At 42.6% G+C, this 20,741-nt stretch overlaps 1 protein-coding gene across 3 annotated transcripts in view; it reads left to right on the top strand.

The window, feature by feature from the left end:
- LOC110507309 (fibroblast growth factor 12) overlaps positions 1 to 20,741 on the top strand; it is a 139,027-nt gene that overhangs the window by 28,291 nt on the left and 89,995 nt on the right. Inside the window, exon 1 of one of the 3 annotated variants that reach the window (XM_021587206.2) lies at positions 17,197 to 17,536. The exons of the other annotated variants lie outside the window; for them this stretch is intronic. Coding sequence (XP_021442881.2) covers positions 17,428 to 17,536 — 109 coding nt within the window. The 5' untranslated portion in view covers positions 17,197 to 17,427. Of the gene's footprint in view, positions 1 to 17,196; positions 17,537 to 20,741 lie in introns of those variants that run through there. 3 annotated transcript variants of the gene reach the window in all.

The following is a 20,741-nucleotide window of genomic DNA, read 5'->3' as shown; positions in this document are numbered from 1 at the left end:
GTCCGTTGGATGGAGCCAGATGGTGAAGCGTGATTCATCACTCTGCCAATGGCGGCGAGCTTTACACCACTCCAGCCGACACTTGGCATTGCGCATAGTGATCTTAAGCTTGTGTGGGGCTGCTCGGCCATGGAAACCAATTTTATGAATCTCCAGATGAACAGTTCTTGTGCTGACGTTGCTTCCAGAGGCATATTTTTACCTGCTACACGCTTCAGCACTCAGCAGTCCCGTTCTGTGAGCTTGTGTGGCCTACCACTTTGCGGTTGAGCCGTTGTTGCTCCTAGATGTTTCCACTTCACAATAACAGCACTTACACTTGAACGGAGCAGTTCTAGCAGGGCAGAAATTTGACTAAATGACTTGTTGGAAAGGTGGCATCCTATGACGGTGCCACGTTGAAAGTCTCTAAGCTCTTCAGTAAGGCCATTCTACTGCCAATGTTTGTCTATGGAGATTGCATGGCTGTGTGCTCGATTTTATACACCTGTCAGCAACAGGTGTGGCTGAAATAGCCGAACCCACTCATTTGAAGGGGTGTCCACATACTTTTGTATATATAGTGTAAATAGGCAATTTTCCATGCACTGCTTTGTACACAAAGATGAACCAGTGCTTCAGCCTTCTCGTAGAAAGGGAGGGCCATTGCACCATGTCTTATAGAGCACAGTGATGAGTGAGTGATCAGTGTACAGTATCTTAGGATGCTGGCTGCGGCATGCATATAAACAATATCACCATAATCTAGCACAGTTTTATTTTTAAAATCCTGACTGACAAAAAACATGATTTATTCCTGAAATAGTAACCCAATTTCAGCTTTTTTAATGAAATGTCAACGTGCTGTTTAGAACTCAGCTTTTCATCTATCCAGATACCAAGATACTTATACAATCTGAAAGTGGCTCCATTTGTCTGCTTTGAGACTGGAACAAAACATGAACTGTTATTTTCTGGCATTCAGCACAAGTTTCAGTTGGTAAAGTTGTTTTTGAATGTCATCAAATGCTTGTAAGTTCTGAAAAGTTTCCTCAATTTTGGAGGCACAGGAATAAACTGTTATGTCATGGGCATACATATGGAGATCCTACATTACTATAAATTTAATTTACAGTGGGGTCCAAAATTATTGATGCTCTTGATAAATATGAGTAAAAATGATTGTATGATTGTACCCTGAACAAGGCACTGTGAGGCCGAAATTTTGTTGAGTTATCCATGGAGTGTGCGACTCTCTTTATTTATATAGCTTATAGTTTATTTGCCGTTAGTCAGCACCTCTACATCAAATTATTTTCTGTGTGCGCCAGCTCATGTTTTTTATAAAAACAATTATTGTATAAAATAAATAAATAAAATACTGAGCTATATTGTATGCTAAAAATAACTGGGTTGGAAAACATATTGGGAGGGATCTTAGACCATTCCTCTGTACAGAATCCTTCCAGATCCTTGATATCCTTCATCTGCGCTCAATTCAATCCACAGGTCCAGAGACTGAGATGGCCATTGCAAAATGTTGATTTTGTGGACAATTAACCATTTCTTTGTGGATTTTGTTGTGCTTGGGGTTATTGTCTTTTTGGAATATCCACTTGTGACCAAGTTTCAGCCTCCTGGCAGAGGCGACCAGATTTTGGGCTAAAATATCCTGTTACTGGGTAAAGTTCATGATGCCGTTGACCTTAACAAGGGCCCCAGGACCAGTGGAAACAATATAGCCCCATAACATCAGAGATCCACCACCATATTTTACAATCGGTATGAGGTTATTTTCTGCTTATGCATTCTCATTTCGACAACAAACCCACCGCTGATGTGCATTGCTAAAGAGCTCTATTTTCACAAATAAGTTGAGTATTTCAGAGCTTGCCCCGAAAGACCTCAGCCTGCCGAGAAAGTACATGCGCTGTTGCAGCTTAGCACACATATAGTCCACATGGACAGTCAATCTCAAGGCATGGTCAACATGTACTCACTGTGAATGACGACCGGACTACGGTCTACCACTAACCTGCGTTCTGTCACGGATCCCTTTGGAACGGTGTCATTACGCACACCTGGTCCCCATTTCCACTGATTGTAATTGTATAAATGTGGTTCACTATGGTTCACCATTGGGCTGTTGCTTATTGTTCCATTGTCCGTTGGTCGCGTGAGGACCTGTGCTGTGTTTGATTTGGCTCTCGTGCTGCGTGTTGTGCGCTTGTGTTTTCGGGTCTCGTCCCGTATTCCAGGTACACCTCGCTCTTTTGTTTGGGTTCAACCCTGTGTTTTGTATCCGTGTTTGTTTGGTCTTCGTCCCCATGCCTTTACATGGCACGCTGTAATTTGGGTGAAATAAAAAATTACGCATTCCTACGCCTGTCTCCTGACCCTTTATACCAATGTGACAGGTTCAAAGATAACGTCTTGTGTTTTTGTGACATTCAGGACCAGAGTTCACGTTACATCATATACCCATTGATCCTTGACGAATATAACTCTTGAGCTTAGTATAACTGTCTGTCCCCATCATAACCCAAAATATATGGTTGGTTTACTCGATTGTTTGTAGGATCATGTTGGTCCCACTTTAAACAAACTACAAATTATAAAGACTTTTTATAGAGCATTCATAAAGTCTTCATAGACACATCAGAGATGCTTAAAATCCTTCAAAGAAAACAATTGGATGACGTTTGTTTCTGAATGGTCAGTAGCATCTATATGCTTTGTAAAGTGTATGAAGGATTAATTAAGTAGTTTGTTTGACAGATAGCTTGCAAGATAGTTTACTAGTCATGTACAGGGTTACAGATATAATTACAGGGTACAAGGTCTCCCAAGTGACACAGTGGTCTAAAGCACTACAGCCTGGGGTTCGATCACAACCGTCCATGACCGGGACTCCTATAGGACGGCACACAATTGGCCCAGCATTGTCCGAGTTAGGGGAGGGTTTGGCATGGGGGGGCTTTACTTGGCTCATCTCGCTCTAGCGACTCCTTGTGGCGGGCTGGGCGCCTGAAGGCTGACTTCGGTTGCCAGCTGAATGGTTAAGCGAGCGGGAGTTAAGAAGTGCGGTTTGGTGGGTCATGTTGTGGAGGACTCATGACTCGACCTTCACCTCTCCCGAGCCCATTGGGGAGTTGCAGCGATGAGACAAGATCGTAATCACGAAATTGGAGAGGGAAAGGGGGAGAAAAATAACACAAAAAATAAAAACACAATTATATTTACAGGGTACAATGAAATTCTTGAGCTCTGTGCTCCAACAAAGCAGGATAAAGTAAACAAAAATATAATACAAATAGATAATAAAAAAACTGAAATAATAATATCAACATGTACAATGATAAATGTCCATTGGGGTGGGAGCAGGGTAAATGTGACATGCACACGCACACACACACACACACACACACACACACACACACACACACACACACACACACCCAAAACACACCCCAAAAAGTCTGTTAATGAAGGCTTCATTAAGTTGTTTGTTTTTTGTAAACAAACAATGGAATGTCATGAATTCTTTAGAGTGGCTGCATTTCTCCAGCACCATTCCTCAGCTTGAAAGTGAACTATGTGGCAGGTCTGCCATTTGGCTGAAAAGTTCATTAAGGATTGTCTACCTGTGTGTGTGTGTGCAAGTGCAAGTTTGTGTATGTGTGAAAAATAGGATAATGATACTGTACAATACTAACCTCTGACCCTGTTTGTGTGCATGAGCGAGTTTGTGTGTGTGTGGGCAGGGAGGTCTTGCAGGTCAATATTTGTGATGAATGCCCTGCTACTATGAGGCTCTTCAGCTGTCCATAATACAGTCCAGGGCCCGGTTTCCCAAAAGTATCTTAAGGTTAAGTTCATCGTTAGTACCTTCGTAGGAACATCGTTAAGTTTCCAAGTTATAAAGTTGTGCTTAATAACGCTCATAGTCTAACACCTGCCTCAGACCGTATGCTATAGGCCTATTTTGTTCAATCAATTGAGTTATATTTTGATACTTGTAGACTATTGTCTCAATATATTTCATGATGTGTAGTGTAACATATGCGCAATGATATGCCAAATTGGTGATTTTGTGCATTTTTATTTTGTAGACATTAGCATAAACCACGTCAATATTTGCAGCCATAGATGGTATTATCTATCTAGTAGCGGATCAGTTGTCAGTATTGTGGAATAATTCTAAAGTTAAGGTAAGATTTGAATTGAGAAAGCTGACCTGAGAGCAGCACTGCCTTTCATTCGATCAGTATCGACACATGTGCTTTGCGACCGTTCTCTTTGGGAAACACATGTTACATATTTGGCAGTTGTAGGAAAGATGCATGTTAAAACCTGGTTTTAATGTCTATGGTTAAAACACTCAGAAGTTGCATCGCTATCGGAAAACTAGGCCCTGACCTGAATTGGAAGGAGACTGAAGTGTTGCTTGTGTCATCCGTTGCTATATAGGGCCCTCTGCTGGCCAATAGAAAACTTGCATCACAGTCTGCAGGCTGTATTTTTTAAATTTTATTTAACCTTTATTTAACCAGGCTGAGTTGTATACAATCACAGGCGAGCTTACATATTAATTCACAAGGAGACCATCTAATATAAGACCAAAGTATAACTAATAGATCCAAATAATGGGAACAGAAACCAAATTATGTTCTGGTCAGTTTTTTGTGTCTACAAACATGTCTACACACAAGTGCATCTGCATTCATTCACACAGAAACTATTCAGACAAACAGTCACAATAACTGTAGCAATTTACAACCCGCATGCAACCTTTACTGAAACCTTTATTCATAAATTGGCAATCACACCCATGCACATGGATGCACATGCACATACACACACATTTTTTAAACATTTCTCTTGTAATGAAAAGGCCTGAGTTAAACATATCACTGAATAAAAAAAATGTCATTATGAAAATCTATTTTGTAATTTAGTCATTACCGTAACACATAACCTATTTGAATTGTTTTGTTGTTGTTATAATCCCTTTTGTATACATGTTATAATTTGTATTTTTTATGAACACATATTTAGATAAAGAACAAAAGTCACACTATTAAATAAAGGCAAAAATAGTTTTTTCCCCCTAATATTTCCTAAATAGTGGTGCATTACGGTAATGATGAGCATGTTTTGGAGAAGAGATTGTATGAGTGTGGCATAGTTTGCCAAAACTGTACTGATCTCTATCAGAGATTCAGTAACCCAACAAATCATTAGTGTGTAGTTTGTTAATACCAAATGACTTGCATAATACTAAAATCACTGATCTAAATGCAATTGACTAAAATACCAATTATTTCAGTACCTTCAGAAAGTATTCATACCCCTTGACTCATTCCACATTTTGTTGTCACAGCCTGAATACATAATGTACAAAAATGATGTTTTTAGAAATGTTTTCACTTTTATTGAAAATTAAATGCAGAAATATCTCATTTAGAATCACGATTACAGCTGTGAGTCTTTCTGGGTAAGGATTGTACAATAGTCACCATTGGCCTCATGGTGAAATCCCTGAGCGATTTCATTCCTCTCCAGCAACTGAGTCAGGAAGGACGCCTGTTACCTTTGTAGATATTGATACTCCATCCAAAGTGTAATTAATGACTTCACCACACTCAATGGGATATTCAATGTCTCTTTTTTTATTTTGACCCATCTACCAGTAGGTGGGTGCCCTTCTTTGAGAGGCATTGGAAACCTCCCTGTGCTTGGTTGAATCTGTGTTCAAAAAATCCCTGCTCTACTGAGGGACTTTACAGACAATTGTACTGTATGTGTTGGGTACAGAGATGAGGTATCATTCAAAAAGCATGTTAAACACTAATGCACACAGAGTGAGTCCATGCAACTTATTATGTGACTTGTTAAGCAACTTTTTAGTTATTTATTTAGGCTTGCCAAAACAAAGGGGTTGAATACTTATTGACTCAAGACATTTCATCTTTTCATTTTTTGAAATAAATTTGTAAAAATGTCTCAAAACAAACTTTTCACTTGGACATTATGGCCAGTGATACAAAATCTTAAATCTTAAATTAAGTCTGTAACAAAACAAAATATGTAAAAAGTCAAGTACTGTAATTACATGCATGTATTTTCAAAAGTGAATTTAAAGTTACTTAAAATACAGTGCCTTGCGAAAGAATTCGGCCCCCTTGAACTTTGCGACCTTTTGCCACATTTCAGGCTTCAAACATAAAGATATAAAACTGTATTTTTTTGTGAAGAATCAACAACAAGTGGGACACAATCATGAAGTGGAACGACATTTATTGGATATTTCAAACTTTTTTAACAAATCAAAAACTGAAAAATTGGGCGTGCAAAATGATTCAGCCCCCTTAAGTTAATACTTTGTAGCGCCACCTTTTGCTGTGATTACAGCTGTAAGTCGCTTGGGGTATGTCTCTATCAGTTTTGCACATCGAGAGACTGACATTTTTTCCCATTCCTCCTTGCAAAACTGCTCGAGCTCAGTGAGGTTGGATGGAGAGCATTTGTGAACAGCAGTTTTCAGTTCTTTCCACAGATTCTCGATTGGATTCAGGTCTGGACTTTGACTTGGCCATTCTAACACCTGGATATGTTTATTTTTTAACCATTCCATTGTAGATTTTGCTTTATGTTTTGGATCATTGTCTTGTTGGAAGACAAATCTCCGTCCCAGTCTCAGGTCTTTTGCAGACTCCATCAGGTTTTCTTCCAGAATGGTCCTGTATTTGGCTCCATCCATCTTCCCATCAATTTTAACCATCTTCCCTGTCCCTGCTGAAGAAAAGCAGGCCCAAACCATGATGCTGCCACCATGTTTGACAGTGGGGATGGTGTGTTCAGCTGTGTTGCTTTTACGCCAAACATAACGTTTTGCATTGTTGCCAAAAAGTTCAATTTTGGTTTCATCTGACCAGAGCACCTTCTTCCACATGTTTGGTGTGTCTCCCAGGTGGCTTGTGGCAAACTTTAAACAACACTTTTTATGGATATCTTTAAGAAATGGCTTTCTTGCCACTCTTCCATAAAGGCCAGATTTGTGCAATATACGACTGATTGTTGTCCTATGGACAGAGTCTCCCACCTCAGCTGTAGATCTCTGCATTTCATCCAGAGTGATCATGGGCCTCTTGGCTGCATCTCTGATCAGTCTTCTCCTTGTATGAGCTGAAAGTTTAGAGGGACGGCCAGGTCTTGGTAGATTTGCAGTGGTCTGATACTCCTTCCATTTCAATATTATCGCTTGCACAGTGCTCCTTGGGATGTTTAAAGCTTGGGAAATCTTTTTGTATCCAAATCCGGCTTTAAACTTCTTCACAACAGTATCTCGGACCTGCCTGGTGTGTTCCTTGTTCTTCATGATGCTCTCTGCGCTTTTAACGGACCTCTGAGACTATCACAGTGCAGGTGCATTTATACAGAGACTTGATTACACACAGGTGGATTGTATTTATCATCATTAGTCATTTAGGTCAACATTGGATCATTCAGAGATCCTCACTGAACTTCTGGAGAGAGTTTGCTGCACTGAAAGTAAAGGGGCTGAATAATTTTGCACGCCCAATTTTTCAGTTTTTGATTTGTTAAAAAAGTTTGAAATATCCAATAAATGTCGTTCCACTTCATGATTGTGTCCCACTTGTTGTTGATTCTTCACAAAAAAATACAGTTTTATATCTTTATGTTTGAAGCCTGAAATGTGGCAAAAGGTCGCAAAGTTCAAGGGGGCCGAATACTTTCGCAAGGCACTGTATATATACATTACCAGTCAAAAGTTTGGACACCTACTTCTTTATTTTAACTATTTTCTGCATTGGACGCGTTGCGGGTGCAATTCCGTGGTGGGTAACCTACCAAGCAGCCTACCATGACGGTAACCTCCCAGACCCTCAGTAAGCCAGCTGGTAGCAGCGCGGTCACCCCGGTTTCCCGGGAACCCCTCTTACCTCCCCCGGAGCGCTACGATGGAGATTCCAGAACCTGCCGGGCCTTTCTCTCCCAGTACTCCCTCATCTTCAAGCTGCAGCCTTCTTCGTTCCCCTTGGACTGCTCGATGATAGCGTACATTATTATGCTGATGTCCGGGAGGGCACTCGCCTGGGCCACAGCGGTGTGGGAGCAACAATCTGCCGCCTGCCTCATCCTGGAGGTATTCGTGGAGGAGGTGAGAAAAGTTTGAGGCTCCGGTGTCCGGGAGAGAGTCTGCCCGGAAGTTACTCCAGCTTCGGCAGGACTCCCTCAGTGTGGCAGACTATGCGGTGGAGTTCTGCACGTTAGCAGCGGAGGGTACCTGGAATCCGGAAGCGCTGTTCGACACGTTCCTGCATGGATTATCGGAGGAGGTAAAGGATGAGCTGGCAGCCCAAGAACTACCGACGGATCTCGACTCACTCATCACTTTAACCATCCGGATTGATGGTCGGCTAGGATGGAGCAGAGGTCCGATTGCGTTCCCAATCGCTCACTAAGGGATCCCACCTCCTCCACGATCTCACCTCCTCCACGAATACCTCCAGGATGAGGCAGGCGAACTCAGGAAATCCCCGGCGTCTACGTCCCCGAGGGGATCCGTGCTTACCCGAGTCCCTCCAAGATCCACCAGAGACTGACGATTCACCTCTTCCCGAGCCTATGCAGCTCGGCAGGGCAAGGCTGTCTCCAGCCGACCGCGTACGCAGAATTGAGACCTAGAGTTGTCTGTATTGCGGTGCTGCTGGTCATTGTTACTACCTGTCCCTTCAAGGTACCTACTGTAGCTCATTCGTTTGAGTGAGTACTCTGGTGGGCCTTAAAGATAATTTGTCTCCCCTGGCTCGCCCCCCTCTCAGTGCCATCCTGAGGTGGGGCAACCAGTCCAAGTCTCTCCAGGTACTCATCGACTCGGGGGCCGATGTGAGTCTCATGGACGTTACCCTGGCATCCGAGCTGGGCATGCCCATGCTCAACCCCTCTCCATTCCCATTGGTGTTAGAGTGCTGAACGGGCGCTCTATAGGCCGGATCACCCACCAGATCACTCCGGCCAACCTACGAGTGTCGGGGAACCACAGTAAGACGATCCAGTTCCTGCTGGTTGAATCTCTGCGGGTTCCTGTGGTATTGGGATTCTCTTGGCTCCAGCGACACAATCCCTCCATTGACTGGGCTACTGGTGCAATCTTGGGCTGGAGCCCGTCCTGCCACACTCATTGCCTGAAGTCACCTCTGCCTGCCCCAGGACATCTTCCGGGGGGCTTGGAAATTTCCCTGGACCTCTCCACCAGCTCCAGAGTACAAGGACCTCCGGAAGGGGTTCAGTAAGGCCACTTCGCTTCCGCAGCACCACCCGGTATCGAAGAAGGTCAAGCCTGAGGCGAGGCGCTGGCATGCTGCTGTAGTGCCGCGGCTACACCCCCGGAAGCCGAGACCTTTCCCCCCCCCCCCGCTCCAAGATCATTAGCCCCTCTGCTGTTCATCCTCTTGCCCCGTACCCTCCGTATTTTTCCTACCTTTTCTGTGTTCAGAGTTAAAGTCATGTCATGTCATGCCCCATGTCTCCTGTTTCCAGCGTTTTTCCCCTTGCTCCTGCCTTGTCTGTTTTCTAGTTTTCCCGGTTTTGTCCTTTCTCCCTGACCCAGAGCCTGCCTGCTGTCCGGTACCTTTGCCCCACTACTCTGGATTACCGAACTCTGCCTGACCTGACCCTGAGCCTGCCTGACGTCCTGTACCTTTGCCTGCCCGTGTTCGAATTAATAAACCTTTGTTACGTCAACATTGTCTGCACCTGGGTCTTACCTTCAAACGTGATAGTATTGGTGAATTAGGACACGGATAATTGTGACTGTAAGGTCTTTTAGCTGTTCAGTGCCTTTGGAAAGTATTCAGACTCCTTGACATTTTCCACATTTTGTTATGTTACAGCCTTATAAAAAAATTACCACTTAATGACAAAGCAAAAAGTTTTTTTAGAACTGTTTGAAAATGTATTACAAACAAAACCCAGAAATACCTGATTTACATAAGTTTGGAATGGCGCACACACTCTATTTAAGGTCCCACAGTTGACAGTGCATGTCAGAGCAAAAACCAAGCCATGAGGTCGAAGGAAGTGTCCATAGAGCTCTGAGACAGCATTGTGTCGAGGCACAGATCTGGGGAAGAGTACCAAAAAATGTCTGCAGCATTGAAGGTCCCCAAGAACACAGTGGCCTCTATCATTTTTAAATAGAAGAAGTTTGGAACCGCCAAGACTCTTCCTAGAGCTAGCCTCCCGGCCAAACTGAACAATCGGGGGAGAAGGGCCTTGGTCAGGGAGGTGACCAAGAACCCGATGGTCACTCTAATAGAGTTCTAGAGTTCCTCTGTGGAGATGGGAGAACCTTCCAGAAGGGCAACCATCTCTGCAACACTCCACCAATCAGGCCTTTGTGGTAGAGTGACCAGACATAAGCCATTCCTCAGTAAGAGACACTTGACATCCCACTTGGAGTTTGCCAAAAGGCACCTAAAGACTCTCAGACCATGAGAACGATGTTCTGGTCTGATGAAACAAAAATGTAAACCTTTGGCCTGAGTGCCAAGCGTCACATCTGGAGGAAACCTGGCACCATCCCTTCCGGCGCCGACAGAGATGGCCGCTTCGCTTTGCGTTCCTAGGAAACTATGCAGTATTTTGTTTTTTTACGTGTTATTTCTTACATTGGTACCCCAGGTAATCGTAGGTTTTATTACATACAGTCGGGAGGAACTACTGGATATAAGAGCAACGTCAACTCACCATCATTACCACCAGAATTACGACTTTCTCGAAGCGGATCCTGTGTTTTTGCCCACCACCCAGGACAATGGATCGGATCCCAGCCGGGGCACCTAAACAACGACGCTGTAAAAGGGGCAGACGAAGCGGTCTTCTGGTCAGGGCACATTGCGCACCGCTCCCGAGTATACTACTCACCAATGTCCAGTCTCTTGACAACAAGGTTGATGAAATCCGAGCAAGGGTAGCATTCCAGAGAGACATAAGAGACTGTAACGTTCTTTGCTTCACGGAAACATGGCTCACTCGAGACATGCTATCGGAGTCGGTACAGCCAGCTGGTTTCTTCATGCACCGCGCCGACAGAAACAAGCATCTTTCTGGTAAGAAGAGGGGCGGGGGAGACCCTGGGTTTCAACCCCGCCCTGTGCAACTGGGTACTGGACTTACTGACGGGCTGCCCCCAGGTGGCGAGGGTAGGTAACAACATCTCCACCCCACTGATCCTCAACACTGGGGCCCCACAAGGGTGCGTTCTGAGCCCTCTCCTGTACTCCCTGTTCACTCACGACTGCGTGGCCATGCACGCCTCCAACAGGGACAGGGAGGAGGTGAGGGCCCTCGGAGTGTGGTGTCAAGAAAATAACCTCACACTCACCGTCAACAAAACAAAGAAGATGATCGTGGACTTCAGGAAACAGCAGTTGGAGCACCCCCCTATCCACATCGACGGGACAGTAGTGGAGAGGGTAGTATATTTTAAGTTCCTTGGCGTACACATCACAGACAAACTGAATTGGGCCACCCACACAGCGTGGTGAAGAAGGTGCAGCAGTGCATCTTCAACCTCAGGAGGCTGAAGAAATTCAGCTTGTCACCAAAAGCACTCACAAACTTTTACAGATGCACAATCGAGAGCATCTTGTCAGGCACAACCGTAAAGCTCTCCAGAGGGTAGTGAGGTCTGCACAACGCATCACCGGGGGCAAACTACCTGCCCTCCAGGACACCTACACCACCCAATGTCACAGGAAGGTCATAAAGATCATTAAGGACAACAACCACCCGAGCCACTGCCTGTTCACTACGCTATCATCCAGAAGGCGAGGTCAGTACAGGTGCATCAAAGCAGGGACCGAGAGACTGAAAAACAGCTTCTATCTCAAGGCCATCAGACTGTTAAACAGCCACCACTAACATTGAGTGGCTGCTGCCAACATACTGACTGAACTCCAGCCACTTTAAAATGGGAAAAATTGATGTAAAAATTTTATCACTAGCCACTTTTTAAACTATGCCACTTTGTTTACATACCCTACATTACTCATCTCATATGTATATACTGTACTCGATACCATCTACTGCATCTTGCCTATGCCGTTCTGTACCATCACTCATTCATATATCTTTATGTACATATTCTTCATCCTTTTACACTTGTGTGTATAAGGTAGTTGTTGTGAAATTGTTAGGTTAGAATACTCGTTGGTTATTACTGCATTGTCGGAACTAGAAGCACAAGCATTTCGCTACACTCGCAATAACATCTGCTAACCATGTGTATGTGACAAATAAATTTGATTTTATTTGGAAGTGGCAGTATCATGCTGTGGGGAAGTTTTTCAGAGGCAGGAACTGGGAGACTAGTCAGGGTCGAGTCAAAGATGAACGGAGCAAAGTACAGAGAGGTCCTTGATGAAAACCTGCTCCAGAGCGCAGAGGACCTCAGACTGGGGTGAAGGTTCACCTTCCAACAGGACAACAACCCTACAGACACAGCCAAGACAATGCAGGAGTGGCTTTGGGACAAGTCTCTGAATGTCCTTGAGTGGCCAAGCAAGAGCCCTAACTTGAACCCAATCGAACATCTCTGATGAGACCTAAAAATAGCTGTGCAGAAACGCTCCCCATCCAACCTGAAAGAGCTGAGAGGATCTGCAGATAGAAATGGGAGAAACTCCCTAAATACTGGTATGCCAAGCTTATAGCGTCATACCCAAGAAGACTGAAGGCTGTAACCGCTGCCAAAGGTCCTTCAACAAAGTACTGAGGAAAAGGTCTGAGAACCTAAAGTTGAAGTCGGAAGTTTACATACACTTTGGTTGGAGTCATTAAACCCGTTTTTCAACCACTCCACAGATTTCTTGTTAACCTGTCTACGATACTGGTTCCCAATTGGGAATCAACCCTCCCACGTTCAGCTGAAACGGTGGCGCATGGAACGCAAAAATATTCTTACAAATATTTAACCTCCACACATTAACAAGTCCAATAGCTCAAATGAAAGATAAACACCTTGTTCATCTAGCCAGCAAGTCAGATTTCTAAAATGTTTTACGGCGAAAACATAGCACATATATATGTAAAACCACCACCAGACACAGCTCATTTCAATAGCCAAAACATGCAATCAACAAACGCAGGATTAAAAAATAAATCGCTCACTAACCTTTTGAAAATCTTCATCAGATGACAGTAATATGACATGTTACACAGTACATCTTTTTTTTTTTCAATAATATGCCATTTATATCCATAAATGTCCATTTACAGTGAGTTCACGTTCAGAAATTACTCAAAAATGCCCGCAGGAAATCTATGTAGCGCGGCAAGATAACGTAAATAGACATCATAAACTTTGACTAAATATACATGTTCTACATATAGTTAGAAAGATACACTGCTTCTTTATGCAACCGCTGTGTTAGATTTATTTTTAACGTTACAGAAATCGCACACTATTCCATATGCTGAGACAGCGCTCAGTTCCAAGCTACATTTCCACGTAATGTTGGAGTCAACAGAAACACAGATTTAAGCATAAATATTCCCTTACCTTCGATGGTCTTCGTTCAGAATGTTCTGGAAGGCTTCATACTTACCCAATACATCGTTTGGTTTCAAGTCTTGCGTCTTTGTATTAGCTACTGCTAATAACATCAGCTGAAATGCACCCAAAACGTCCTCTGGTCCGGAAAAGTTGCGCATCAAAACTTCAAAATTACATATTATATGTTGACTAAACAGGTCAAACTAAGTGCAGAAGCAAGCTTTATGATGTTTTAGACACGCAAAACAAACTTCAATTCAATCGGCCATCGTCTGCTCTTCTCTTGAGTGCTGGAACAAAGGAATGGCTGGGACCAATTCGCGCCCATACGCACAGCCTATTCTCTCGTGGCACGCACTAATTTCACTCCCATAGGGTCAATTCTCGCGGGATTTGAACGATTCAAAGCTCTAATGAAAGAGGACATCTAGCGGAAGAGATAGAAAGTGTCCCCAGAATCATAACTGGTTGGGAAGGATGGGGGCCATGACGTCAAAGTTGCTCCAACTTTCATGGCCACAAAAACTAGTTTGGAAGAATGCCTGCCCTGTGAGTTCTGCTATACTTACAGACATAATTCCAACGGTTTTAGAATCTTTAGAGTGTTTTCTATCCAATAATAATTTTTATTTGCATATATTAGCAATTTGACAGATTTTTTTCCCAGTTTACTAGGGGTACCCAATCTCTCCAAAGGGGGCGTATGTCTGCCATATCCTTAACAGGTTCAAACTATAGTTGTGACAAGTGGGTTAGGACATCTACTTTGTGCATGACACAAGTTATTTTTCCAACAATTGTTTACAGACAGATTATTTAATTTATAATTCACTGTCACAATTCCAGTGGGTCAGAAGTTTACATACACTAAGTTGACTGTGCCTTTAAACAGCTTTCGAAAATTCCAGAAAATTATGTAATGACTTTAGAAGCTTCTGATAGGTTAATTGACATCATTTGAGTCAATTTGAGGTGTACCTGTGGATGTATTTCAAGGCCTACCTTCAAACTCAGTGCCTCTTTGTTTAATGTCATGGGTAAATCAAAAGAAATAAGCCAAAACCTCAGAAAAAAATTGTAGACCTCCACAAGTCTGGTTCATCCTTGGGAGCAATTTCCAAACGCCTGAAGGTACCACGTTCATCTGTACAAACAATAGTACGAAAGTATAAACAGGACGCAGCAGTCATACCGCTCAGGAAGGAGAAGTGTTTTGTCTCCTAGAGATGAATGCGGTTTGCAACTGCACATGGGGACAAAGATCGTACTTTTTGGAGAAATGTCCTCTTGTCTGATGAAACAAAAATAGAACTGTTTGGCCATAATGACCATCGTTATGTTTGGAGGAGGAAGGGGAATGCTTGCAAGCCGAAGAACACCATCCCAACCGTGAAGCACAGGGGTGGCAGCATCATGTTGTGGGGGTGCTTTGCTGCAGGAGGGCCGGGTGCCCAGCCCGGCGGAGATACAATCTTCGGCAAAATCATTCGCAGCTCGGGGGTTTGAACCACTAACCACTAGGCTACCCTGCCGCCCCTCAATCTATAGAAGATTTGTGGGCAGAACTGAAAAAGCATGTGTGAGCAAGGAGTCCTACAAACCTGACTCAGTTACACCAGCTCTGTCAGGAGGAATGGGCCAAAAATTCACCCAGCTTATTGTGGGAAGCTTGTGGAAGTCTACCCGAAACGTTTGACCCAAGTTAAACAACTTTAAGGCAATGCTACCCAATACTAATTGAGTGTATGTAAACTTCTGACCTACTGGGAATGTGATGAAATAAATAAAAGCTGAAATAAATCATTCTCTCTTCTATTATTCTGACATTTCACATTGTCTTTGGGCTTTAAAAAAAAGCATTAAACATTTTCAGAAATAGCGATAAATAAATCACTTACCTTTGAAGAGCTTCCTCTGGTTGCAATCCCATGTGTCCCAGCTACAGAACAAATGGTCGTTTTGTTCGATAAAGTCCTTCATTATATCCCCAAAAAGTTTATTTGGCGTGCTTGATTCAGTAATCCACCGGTTTCCCTCGTTCAAAAATGCATACAAAGGAATCCCAAAAGTTACCAATAAACTTCGTCCAAATAAGTCAAACAATGTTTCTAATCAATCCTCAGGTACCCTAATATGTATATTAACGATCAAATTCAAGACGGAGAATAGTATGTTCATTACTGGAGATCAATAATGAAGTGTGCGCCCTCATCCACGCACACTACAATACTACAGCCAAAATGGGAGTCACCTGGAAAAATGACAAATTCTAGCTAATTTTTCAAAAAACAAGCCTGAAACTCTTTCTAAAAACTTTTGACATCTAGTGGAAGCCCTAGTAACTGCATTTCTGATAGATATTCCTTTGATTTTCCCATAGACAGCCATTTCAATGAGACCTCAAAATAAAAAAAAAATCAGTATTTATTCTCCTCAGGTTTTTGCCTGCCATATCAGTTCTGTTATACTCACAGACATTATTTGAACAGTTTTAGAAACGTGATAGTGTTTTTTATCCAATACTACCAATTAAATGCATATCCTAGCTTCTGGGCCTGAGTAACAGGCAGTTTACTTTGGGCACCTCAGTCATCCAAACTTCTGAATACTGCCTCCTATCCCTAAGTGGTGATTCTAACTGACCTAAGACAGGGAATGTTTACTCGGATTAAATGTTAGGAATTGTGAAAAACTGAGTTTAGATGTATTTGGCTAAGGTGTATGTAATCTTCCGACATCAACTGTATGCAAATGTGATATTTCAGTAATGTGTAAACATCAACTAATATACCATTTTCATGATTTATGGACAAACTACAGCAACATCTTTTGGGTTGTATTCAAATAAGTTTGTTTTTCTAAAGTAAGATTTTATAAAATGCCCTGAGAATTTAATCCGGACGCATTTCTGTAATGAGAATATTCAGACGAAAATGTAAAATGTATTTAAATTCAGACACTTTACCAAAAACAAAACATCTTAGTCTTCAGAATTCGCTCATTTTTGCAGATGCATGAAATTGCTAAGTACATAGTTTTGCTACTGAACTTTCCCCCCCACCCCACACACACACACACAAACATACTCGAAGACAAATCATAGAAAAAAATGTTTAAAAAAATACACTGACTATACACTGCATACTTACCCATCCACACCCTGATTACCTAATGAAGACATACTCTCTTTAATATGTCCCCAGTGTCTCCGATGTCTTGCCTCTGTCATTGCTCAACGGGAATTTCCTCTCCCAGCACTTTCACCACGTAAACACAGATACAAATAGTTCCCACCATGCAGTGACCCCCATTTACACTCTCAGAATAGACTTTCCATTTCTATTGCATGGCTTGCCGGGGCCAAGGGATCACATATCCACATAGTTAAACCGTTTGAATAACTCCTAATTGTGTTTGACACATGGTGTCAATCACTGGAGAGGGAGGCGTGCAGCTGTCCCGCTTGACAAAGGTGAAATGGTTGACTTCGGTGTCTCATTGCAGTGTTAGATAACCTGCTTGCAAAGCCAAGGCGTGTATGGACGCAAGCGTGTGTGTGTGCTGCAGGAGCCTGGAGAGGGTGGTGGTGAGTTGGAGGGTGGGGATTTAGTGAGTTTTCGTGTCACCAGGAGCAGGACAAGGACAGCCAGGGCTAAATACGGTGAGACAGACACACACCGAGTGGACAAGGACTGGTCAGCTTAACTAACGATTTACAAGTGACACGGCAACTGACTTAAACAGGGGAAGGGGTAGTGTAAGCAGGGGCATAGGAGGGAAAAAGCAGATTAAGGGGTACAGGGGGGCTCTGCACTTTACGGACTGTGTTTTTGGACGTCTCAGAAAGCGTTGGAGAGCCAGACATGACTCGTTCGCTTGGTAGCCTGTTCCGACGCCTGCTGTCCAAAGACAGTAAGGGAGAGGAGGAAGATGAGGAGGAAGGAACAGCAAAACCAGACAGCGATGAGCAGGGTGAGTTCTCTTTACTCCAAGCCAGGGGTGTCAAACTCATACCATGGAGGACTGAGTGTCGGCTGGTTTTTTTTAAGACCTAGACAACTATGTGAGGGAAGTTCCTTACTAATTAGTGACCTTAATTCATCAATCAAGTACAAGGGTGGAGCGAAACCCCACAGACACTCTGCCCTCCGTGGAATGAGTTTGACACGTGCTCCAAGCCCTTCGCATAGGTTTGGTATTTTTGGGGTATTTTATTAGGATCCTATTAGCTGTTGCAAAAGCAGCAGCTACTCTTCCTGGGGTCCACACAAAAAAATGAAACGTGACATAATACAGAACATTAATAGACAAGAGCATCCCAAGGACAGAACTACATAAAAAAAAAACATTTTAAAGGCACAAGTAGCCTACATATCAATACATACACAAACTATCTAGGTCAAATAGGGGAGAGACGTTGTGCTGTGAGGTGATGCTTTATCTGTTTAAACGAGGTTTGCTGTTCATTTGAGCAAAATGAGATGGAATGGAGTTCCATGCAATAATGGCTCTATCTAATACTGTACGCTTTCTTGAATTTGTTCTGGATTTGGGGACTGTGAAAAGACCCGGGGTGGCATGTCTGGTGGGGTAAGTGTGTGTGTCAGAGCTGTGTGTAAGTTGACTATGCAAACAATTCGGGATTTTCAACACATTCATTTTTCTTATAAAAAGAAGTGATGCAGCCAGTCTCTCCTCAACTCTTAGCCAAAAGAGACTGGCATGCATAGTATTTGTATTTATATCAGCCCTCTGATGTGCCACCCTGTTCTGGGCCAGCTGCAGCTTAACTAAACATGCTTTGTTTAATGCCAGTGACAGGTCATTGGTAAAAATAGAAAAGAGTATAGGGCATAGGGAGCTGCCCTGCGGTACACCACACTTTACATGCTTGACATTAGAGAAGCTTCCATGAACGAAAACCCTTTAAGGTCTATTAAATACAGTGCCTTCGGAAAGTATTCAGACCCCTTGACTTTTCCCACATTTTGTTACGTTACAGCCTTGTTCTAAAATTAAATAAAACATTTTTCTAATCAATCTACACACCACAATACCCCATAATGACGAAGCAAAAACATAAAAAAAAAAAAAATGTTTACTAGTTTATTGAAATTAAAAAATAAAAATACCTTATTTACATAAGTATTCAGACCCTTTGCTATGAGACTCGAAAATTACCTCCGGTGTATCCTGTTTCAATTGATCATCCTTGAGATGTTTCTACAACTTGACTGGAGACCACCTGTGGTAAATTCAATTGATTGGACATGATTTGGAAAGGCACACACTTTTCTATATATGTGATATTTTTGTTTTGTATTTTAATACACTTACAAACATTTCTAAAAACCTTGCTTTGTGATTTTGCGGTATTGTTGTACAGTAGATTGAGGGGAAAAAACGATTTAATCATTTTTATCATTCACACACAGAACCTCTCTCAATGACTTACAGATTGCTGTCATCTTGCCGTTCTCCATTCTCCTGCAAACTGTTCTTCAGGTCCTGGACCGCTCTGGTCAGGTTGTCCATTCTTGTATTAGTTGAATCTACTAGTATTTGGACAAAACACTTGAAGCTATTTTATTGTTGTCACAACTGCTTGTAGAACTATTTTTGATTGTTAAATAAATCCTTCATCTATGATAGAGAGACACCACTGTCCTCAACGGTACTCCCTCCGGCTTTGGTCTTTGTCATGATAGTTAGCAACGTAGGTTACGCTGTTATTCATCGCAGTTCCAGACAGGGCAGGTCACAGGGATCTAGACAGCTACAAACCCAGGACAATCTGCGGTACCAGTCACAATGGCTAACCGCGTCACGGGCTGCGTTCAAGGCCTCAACTCCTCTTGCTTGATAGGTAGCTAGCTAGGAGCTAGGGTAGCTGCTACGCCAAATAGCTCCTCAGACCCAGCCTTGGTCGGCAGGATCACTGGACAGAGAGTAGCAGTCCCAGGAACTGATGCCAACTGCGTCGCGGGATCCAAACTCAAAAGTTAGCTACAGTTGAAGTTGGAAGTTTACATACACTTAGGTTGGAGTCATTAAAACTAATTTTTCAACCAAACCACAGTTTTGGCAAGTAGGTTAGGATATGTACTTTGTGCATGACACAAGTAATTTTTCCATCAATTGTTTACAAACAGATTATTTAACTTATAATTCACTGTATCACAATTCCAGTGGGTCAGAAGTTTACATACACTAAGTTGACTGTGCCTTTAAACAGCTTGGAAAATTCCAGAAAATGATGTCATGGCTTTAGAAGCTTCTGGCTAAGGTGTATGTCAACTTCCGACTTCAACTGTAGGTTTAGACTGAGGACAAACAGATTACAAACATACTTGCACACAATACGCACGCACCCAAACATGCACAAACACACAGACACATCAATTGTATTTCTCATACTTTTTATGAGAGTATTCTGAGAGTGGCAATAGTCTGCATGTCTGTTCACTGGTAGGCCTATGTGTTGGATCCATAAAAAGGGGGAGGCAGAAATGATTAGCCATATATGAAATCCAGGGGCGCCACTTTGGTTTTAGAAGTGGGGGGGACATTAATATTATTAAATATGTTTGTGTTTAATAAGACTGAACTAGATCAAAGGTAATTCAGTAATAAACAGTGTGTTGCACCTTTAACCTATAGCCTAACAAATGAACATCTCTTGAAAAAATTCAAAGACTTTTGATTCTCTTTATTTAAGGCATCCTCCATATCAAATTTCAGCCAGACCGACCAGCCAGCCCGGGCTGGCACGCCTGACCCCCACCAGTCTAGTCAATAACTCCACTCAAGTTCCTTCCCCGTTCCCACCTTTAAAAAATGTTGATACCAAGGAAAAGGTTTGGAAACAAAAAAACACAACAAAAAAGACACAGTGGGGCAAAAAAGTATTTAGTCAGCCACCAATTGTGCAAGTTCTCCCACTTAAAAAGATGAGAGGCCTGTAATTTTCATCATAGGTACACTTCAACTATGACAGAGAAAATGAGGGAAAAAAATCCAGATAATCACATTGTAGGATTTTTTATGAATTTATTTGCAAATTATGGTGGAAAATAAGTATTTGGTCAATAACAAAAGTTTATCTCAATACTTTGTTATTTACCCTTTGTTGGCAATGACAGAGGTCAAACGTTTTCTGTAAGTCTTCACAAGGTTT

This window comes from Oncorhynchus mykiss, chromosome 27, assembly GCF_013265735.2.
Source record: "Oncorhynchus mykiss isolate Arlee chromosome 27, USDA_OmykA_1.1, whole genome shotgun sequence".
NCBI classification, from domain to species: domain Eukaryota; kingdom Metazoa; phylum Chordata; class Actinopteri; order Salmoniformes; family Salmonidae; genus Oncorhynchus; species Oncorhynchus mykiss.
Note: the sequence above shows the minus strand (reverse complement) of the source record. Positions and strands in the feature narration are given on the sequence as shown.